We start from the raw sequence: 7,888 nt of genomic DNA, 5'->3' as shown, positions 1-7,888 counted from the left end.
GACAGTATTTCACTGAGGCTTGCAAAAACAAGTCAAGTGTGTTCCGGGGCCTCTTTCAGCCACAAGGAGAGCCCAACCCAATAACATTATTTTATTTCATATTAAGAACAAAGCCTCCATGGTCCTTCAACTTAAAACCGGGTGGTTCACTCCTGATTAGTTCAGTTATCAGTTCAACCAAATAATCTATTCTTCTGACCATCCAAGCCATCATTTTAAATGAATCCCCTCGAAGACCAGATTTGCCTGGGATGGTATATCTGTATACATACGCATGCATTTTCCTGAATACAGGGATCTAACAGAGAACGTGTGATTAAAATCTGATGGAGTTTGGACTCTGGCATTGTTCAAGACAAGAAAAATGAGTAATTTCTAGAACCAATTAGAAGATTTCAAATTTATAGTTGTTTCAGCTGTTGAGTGGTCAGATTGATATACCAACAGAAGTGTAGCACATGCCAAGTGAGGTGTGTGCAATCCCTGGCTTTTGTGTTAGTTCTGTCAATGACTCTCATGCTCATCATGTTGACTGTTTTGCAGAACACCATGACGTGGCTGTTCATCACCGTTGCTTATTTAATGTGCCTCCCTGAAAAGTCAGATGCGAGCCCTGAGGTGTCCATGGATGTTGTAAGTCCTGACTTCTGTCCCTTCTTTTCCTGCTTGGGCATACTGCCATCGTCTGGGCAGGACCCATGGTCTCTATGCATGTATCTTCACCAGGGTTTGGTACCAGGGCTTTTTTAGAGCTTTTTTCTACCTGTGCTTAAGTACATGGAGATTTATGGCAGACATTTATGGAGGAGTTCAGTCCAAGTCAACAGGTTTGGTCAAAGCAGCTGTCTCAGGTTTGGAGCTTTGCTGTCGTTTCTGCCCTGCTCTTCACAAATGTTGATTGCAACATGAAGAGCAACAATGGGTCCTTCTTTACCAGACCTGCTCAGGGAGTGAGGGAAACTCACTCCTGCCAAAAATTTTAGATGAAGTCATGACATCACCACAGCGTTGGTGGAAGGGATGTTGTGAGGTCCCTACTCCACCCTCCTGCTGACAGCAGAAGTTGCCACCACCAGTTCAGGGCGGCCACTGTTGGTTTCACCCAGATGGTCTCCCTGACATCCTCTGGGATGGAGACACCCACTTCCCTGGGGATCCATCCCATGCTGTCCTTCCCTTCCCACAGGGTGAAATTGTCCGCTACCACGGGTACCCCTATGAGGAGCATGAAGTGGTGACAGACGATGGCTATTACCTCACCATGCAGAGGATTCCTCACGGCAGAGAAAACCCAGGAAGCACGAGCACCTCCCACGAAGCAGAGGCACAGGGCTCCAGCATGTTTTGCCCCCGTAAGTGCCATAAGAAGGTCTGTCTGCTCCAGCGACCCTGAGAGCTTTGCTGGGCTGGAGTGGGCCATGGTCAGGGCCGCCTCATCATGGGATGGGTCCTCAAGGAGACAACTTTCCCTGTAGGATTAGCCTTGGGAGCAGAAGAAATGCAGGTGCCCACCACGCCAGCCTTCTTGTTCTGAGAGGATCTGCTCCAAAGAGGAAAGAAAAGATAAGAAGAATGAACAGGGCAGAGAAATCTTGCCCCAGGTTTTATCCCAGCTGAAAGCCAGCCAGTGGACCAGCAAAAAGCCATTTGTCAGCACAAAAGCCCCACATGTCCAATCCAATGCCATCTCACCATTTTCGTTCCTTTCTGTTCTTCAATTGAACCACTGTTTCAAAGTGGAGGGGGTGATGCCCCATTCTTGGCAGAGCGTCCCTCTCCTGGGAAGCAGGAGGACTGACGTATGAACGTGGCAAATAAGTGTAAAAAGCCAGATTCCTACTCAGGACACTTTGTCCTCGGCTGTCCAGGGTGGAAATGCGAGTCTTATATTGGGGGTTTAAAAACCAACAGAAAAAAAGAGGAAACAAAGGAAGGAAAAAAGAAAGAAAAAAGAAAGGAAAGTCACTTTTATTTGAACTTTTTCATGCTGCAACCTGTGGTCGCCCTACTGTATGAATTCAGATATCTTTATGATGACCCTGTGAAGTTGGACCTGCTTCGAGTTGGGGATTGGAGCAGAGATCTCCAGAGGTCCTTTCCAAACTAAGCCTTTCCATATTCTCTCTTCCACTGTCTTCCTACAGCACTTCAGGCTTCCTAGTCCTTTGTAAAAAAGATCTTAAGTTTGTTCTGGGGAGGTGAGATTCACCCATATGGCTTAAAGTGGGCAGAAATGGGTGGAGGAGATGCTCTTGACCCCTCTTGACCCATGTCTCTTGCAATGTGGCAGCATGGTGTCACCGTGCCGTGGGAGGTACTTAAAGTCTGATGGATTTTCAGTGCCTCCTGGTCAGACCCAGAGTACCTGAGCCAAACTAACGTCACCGTGAGAAGGGTGGCCTCCATGCAAAAGGCACAGTTCAGTGTCCATGGGGCTTGGTTTCTTTCTTCCTGGGAACATGATTTACTGAGCTCCATTCAGTGTGGAGTCCAACCTTATTTTTCAGCTTTGCTATATCAATTTTCTCTGCCCTAGGATGACCAAAGAACCTACTTCAAAAGCAGCTCTCCAAAGAGGCTGAGGACATAGGTGACCATCTCCTTGCTCTGGAGTCACTTCCCCGAGGCATTGCTGGCAAAAGTGATACCTGGGTGTGAACGGTCAATTCTGAGAGTGGTCAGAGAAAATGATCCTCCTATTCTTTCTTCAGCTCCGAAGGCCGTGGTCCTCCTGCAGCATGGCCTGGTGTTGGAGGGAAGCAACTGGGTTACCAACTTGCCCAACAGCAGCCTGGGCTTCATCCTTGCTGATGCCGGCTACGATGTCTGGATCGGAAACAGCCGTGGGAACAGCTGGTCACGAAAGCACAGAGAGTTTGAGTTTCACCACCAGGAATACTCAGCTTACAGGTATTTTCTGCAAAAATGAAGGGTGGGCAGGTACCTGTTACCCTCAGCAGTGTCCATAGGCTGGAGGAGCAGCACCCTGACAGTCGCACCATCTGCCAGTGGGCATAAAACAACACCACCAAGACACTGTAGGGGTGCCCATACTTGCTAGAGCCCTCGCATGCTCCCCAGTAGCCATGCCACTACTTGCCCTGTCCTGCCTGTCATTCTCAAGGTCAGCAACAGCAATTTTGTCATGTTCCCATCTCCACTGCAGCTTTCATGAGATGGCCATGTATGACCTTCCGGCAACGATCAACTATATTCTGCAGAAAACTGGACAGGAGCAGTTATACTACGTGGCTTACTCTCAAGGCACCACCACAGGTATTTAGGAAGAGATCAGACCACTGCCAGAGTTATGTTAGCTACACACTGCTTGTTTGGGAGTGTTCTCCTGAGAGCCTGGATGGGGAGGGTAAAGTCCGGGCACATCCAAACAATGAGGGGAAAAGAACAGGTTTGCTTTAACAGAACAGTTCTGAGCAGTGACGGCCCAAAACCAATTGCAACAATGGCTTTGGGTGTGTCCCAGTGCTGCCAGAGCCCCAAGAATGGCTTTCAGGAGCTGCAGCTGGACTCAGCAGTCAAGCTGTGAGCCAAAATATATCAGCAGCAGAGGTTTCAGGTCAAGTCAACAACCTGCTAGAGCCACCTCTGAGGGTCCTTCCAATGGGCACACACACCTGGGAGTCAACAGCTCCTTCAGAAAAAACAGGGCAGGGTCTGATTCCTTCTCCCTCCCACAGGTTTCATTGCATTTTCATCCATTCCCGAGCTGGATCGCAAAATCAAGATGTTTTTCGCCTTGGCTCCTATCACCACAAATTCAAATATGAAGTCACCCTTGGTAAGGGTGTTTGACCTTCCCGAGGTGCTGGTTAAGGTATGTCCTCGCCAGATGCTCATCTGATGTGAGAGGGAAGGGGGGAACAGGAAGGTCTCATCGCCCGTGGCATGCAGTGCTTGCACATCACTTCCATTTCCCTGCCCTCTGAGTGCCCTTTGCATTGAGCAGGTACGTTTCTGCCTACACTATTGAGTCTGCGGGGCACTAAACAGTGTAAAGCATCCTCCTGTCCAGCCCTAATCAGAGAAGAGCTGTTTCTAGACATTGGTTTTGGGTTCATCCTCCTAGGAGAAACCTCTTCTAGGAAGATCAGGGCTCTTCCAGGGCCATGGCCGTTTCTGAAAAGCCAAAATTACAAAGCACAGCAAAGGTGTGGCAAGGAAGGCAGAAGTTTTCAGGGGTGAGCAGAGAGGTGGGGAGTGTCTGGAAGCAAAAGAGGAACGTGAACCACACTGATAAACGCCTTTGACTTTCACAGCTCATTTTAGGACGCACGGTGGTCTTTGACAAGGGCGAGGTCTTGAAGCAAGTGATTTCCAGTCTCTGCAGCTACCCCATCTTTAAAAGCTTTTGCTCCTTGGTCCTTTACTTGCCTGGTGGGTTTACCAGCAGCTTAAATGTGGTATGTACACTCCAGCTTACCTTTTAAGTGATCCAGTTTCTCATTGTTTGAGCCAAAGTTGTCAACTAGCTGCCTTCACCTGGCCTTTCGCCTCTTCAGTTCGTCAAAAATTCTGGCCATTGTGTCAGCATTTTGCAATCTGGCAATTACGTTGGCCATTGCAATGTTCTTGCATTGGCACCAGAGGGAAGCCCAGAGTGCACACAAGGACATGCACCCACGGGGCACATTGTGTCCCAAGTGGGGAGGATGCCAAAGGGGAGAGTGCAGAAATTCATTCAGTGCCCCAGGAGCTCCTAGGGTTTCTCTTTCACTAAGCAATGTGTAATTTCACATGTGTTTTAGTATCAAAACAGGCTCTTACAGAACAAACTCCCCTTGAATTTGCTGCTAAGAGAGGTGGGCCCTCAGCCTCTTCAGTCTGCCATCCCTTAGAACATATCTATCCCCAAATCAGAGCCTTTGCCTGTGCTCCACTGCAATGAAAAATTCAGGCTGCAGGCAACAGGGTGGGGGTCTCTGGCCCTACCTCGCTCCCACCAGGGCCAACACTAGTGCAGACTGCTGTAGATCTAGATACGGTAGATTCTTTGGGGACATGTCCAGGTGAGCTGGGTGGTCCCAGTGATAACCCACTCACACAGGGAAGGGCTATTTCCTTGGGGCTAGACAAGATTTCAAGGTCCAGATCCTGCCACAAACTGCCCATGTGAGTAAAATCAGAGGCAGGTCCACATAGAATGCCAAACAATCATGGATGGAGTTAGAGCTGGGCCACTGTTTCTCAAGGAAAATGTTGATTTTCTTAATATTCCAAGGAGGAAATGCATTAGAAACAACACGTAGAGCTACTGTGATGAGTTGTACATTGTCTTGCTGAGTTGCTCATTGTCTTTGCAAAATATCCTGAGCACAAGATACGGAATTTTACTTTGGTTTGAAAACCACGTAGACTTATAACATGATACAGCATACCATGGGAATTCCTTGGCTTACTGAAGGGAACTCTACAGCACCCTTCATGCTGCTGTCTGTGGCGAGTGTTTGCACGGCATGTGGCTGCACTGTGCCTTCTCAGAGCTAAGATGAAGCAGTTTGTGCAATTGCAAGCTCCAGCTAGCCTGTGTGAGTGAAAGACTTATGTAGCTGCTGAACAGGATCATTTTTATTTCTAATGGGATTTCCCTCCATGCAGAGAATAAATGTCTCCAATGGTTTCTTGCAGAGCCGCATAGATGTCTACCTGTCCCACTACCCTGATTCAACATCCCTAAAAAACATGTTACATTGGCGCCAGGTAATACTTCCTGCTGCAGAGTAAGACCACATGCAACCAAGGCCCATGTGCTCTTCTCTCAGCTGCCGAGGACCTCTTCTCAATGCTTGTGTATAATCCTCCATTGCTCTCCCTGAGAGCTATATTAGAGAGAAAGGGGGAAATCACATGAAATACCAGCGCAGCTGCAGTTCTTCTCGTCATGACTTTCAACAAAAGATGACCAAGCTCTTCGGAGCTGGTAGGAGACGGAGATGGAAACAAAAACTGGCAGTAAGCCAGCACATGAGATGCTAGAGTAAAGTCTAAGAGCTGAGGGTCAGTAGACACAACTGATCATAAAACAACTAATCACTGAAAACGTGCACAGACTCATATCCTTCTGTTGTAGACATTGACCATGACAGTAAAAGGAAACTCGGCCAAAAGTCTGATTTGTGTCTTCTTTGAGGCTTGCTCTTGGTTCTACGCTAGGTGCACTATGGGTTTTTGGGGCCTCCAGACATGTACAATCTGCAGCTTGCCAGACACCTGAAAGAGGAGGGATGGAAGATATGAGCAATGCCAGGCGATCTTGCAGACCATGCTGAGGTCTTCCTGGCTGTTGAGCTTTCCTCCCTAAAGACAATATCACACGTGACCTTGGGCTTTGGTGGCAGGAGGGAGCAGTGTGGTTCCCCGGTCACCAATTTTTCATATGGTCCCCATTAATGCATGAACAATAAACACAGCTCTCCTCCTTTTCCAGATCTATCAAACAGGGGAATTCAAATATTATGATTACGGCAGTGATAACATGCTTCATTACAATCAGGTAAGAGAAATCCATTCTCATTTGCCAGTTTTAAAAGGGAAAAAAAAAGAAAATTACAGTGAAAATATTGCAGTCTCTGAGACTGAATTTTGTGGGATTTATGGAATTTACCTTAGATGGTCAAACAGGTTTCTACCTTTCTTACAAAAAAGAGGTCTGTTGTGTCGTTCAGTGATGACTTTTTGATGCTCTGGTGAGAAGCGCAAGAGCCCAAGGCATAGTCAGGGTCTCTGGTGATAGTTTCTGTACCATCTCTCGGTATAGGGGAGAAATTCCAAGCAGCAATCAGGAATACTCTGAATTTTTGGCATTCCCATTGACCTCCCAGGCTTTCCTTCCTGAAGCCACACTATTTGTCTTCCAGACCACACCTCCCTTCTATGAGCTGGAAAATATGAAAGCCCCACTTGCTGCATGGTACGGTGGCAAGGACTGGATTTCAGCCCCCGAAGACGTAAACATCACACTGCCTCGTATAACCAATGTGGCATACAAAAAGTACATTCCTGAATTCGTCCACTTTGATTTCCTTTGGGGTGTGCAAGCGTATGAACAAGTGTACAAAGAATTGCTTGAACTGATGGAGAAGAGCGCCTAGAGTCATACCAGTGTCAGTAATTGTTGGTATCTCATTTGACTTCTGGGGCTTCTTTTATTTGAAAAAAAAAAAAAAAAGAAAAAAAAGTGAAGAAAAAAAGAGAGGTAAAAGGCTCGTTAACCTGCTACGCTTGGTTTGGATTGATATTACTCTCAAAAGTGAGGAAAACAAGCCAATCCAATGATCAGGAAAGCAATAGGATTTAGGTTAAATAGGTTGAGGTCCTTGCAGGAGTTGGGCATGGCCCTTGGACCCTGAGTCTCCCAGGTGCCTCACTCATGTGGGTTTCCTGCAACAAGCAATTTCAGTGGAATTTGGCTCCTGGTCGCCGTTGTGAGCTCCGTCCTCTCTACACTTGAGTCGGGAACTACGGAGAGCAGCTCAGCTCCCTCCTGGATGCTGGTGTTTCACGAGAGTGGATATGCTCGGATGGGACCACATGACAGGCTGAGTGATGAATCCTGCTGGTGTAGCTTTATCCACCTTCTGGCGACTACTCTTCCACACGAAGAATCCCAACGTCCTGACATTCATTGCTTTACATACATCCAGAAGGAGCTAGAAACTTTCTGCCTGGTGACAATGAAAAGAGTCCGTGTTTTATTTCCATAAGAACTGTGCGTTTCGCTAACATAGGGAATATCTTTCTCAAATGCATGTTGATTTGGATAAAACCAGCCTTGCTTGTACACAAAAGGTTTTTCAATAAGTACTACCATTTTGCACCATTTTAAGCAATATTCCCAAGACACAAATGCTGCTGGAAAAGTCACCTTTTG

At 47.2% G+C, this 7,888-nt stretch overlaps 1 protein-coding gene across 1 annotated transcript; it reads left to right on the top strand.

The window, feature by feature from the left end:
• The first annotated feature begins 549 nt into the window (after window positions 1-549).
• Window positions 550-7,193, top strand: LOC141745027 (lipase member M-like). Its single transcript, XM_074592085.1, has 9 exons — window positions 550-633; window positions 1,187-1,352; window positions 2,712-2,910; window positions 3,167-3,276; window positions 3,699-3,835; window positions 4,278-4,421; window positions 5,647-5,718; window positions 6,446-6,511; window positions 6,876-7,193. Exons 1-9 carry the CDS (start codon window positions 550-552, stop codon window positions 7,107-7,109), a joined length of 1,212 nt encoding a protein of 403 aa, XP_074448186.1. The 3' UTR covers window positions 7,110-7,193.
• The last annotated feature ends 695 nt before the right edge of the window (window positions 7,194-7,888 follow it).

The sequence above is a fragment of the Larus michahellis genome, chromosome 6 (genome assembly GCF_964199755.1).
Source record: "Larus michahellis chromosome 6, bLarMic1.1, whole genome shotgun sequence".
In the NCBI taxonomy this organism is placed as follows: domain Eukaryota; kingdom Metazoa; phylum Chordata; class Aves; order Charadriiformes; family Laridae; genus Larus; species Larus michahellis.
This window is presented reverse-complemented; position numbering and strand designations above follow the sequence as displayed.

What these genes read in the sequence shown, in the direction of transcription:
- LOC141745027 (XM_074592085.1), top strand. Translation starts at nt 550, where the DNA reads ATGACGTGGCTGTTCATCACCGTTGCTTATTTAATGTGCCTCCCTGAA. An exon ending in CAGGAATACTCAGCTTACAG is followed by an intron (nt 2,911 to 3,166) that starts GTATTTTCTGCA and finishes TCTCCACTGCAG; the next exon opens with CTTTCATGAGATGGCCATGT. An exon ending in TTACCAGCAGCTTAAATGTG is followed by an intron (nt 4,422 to 5,646) that starts GTATGTACACTC and finishes GGTTTCTTGCAG; the next exon opens with AGCCGCATAGATGTCTACCT.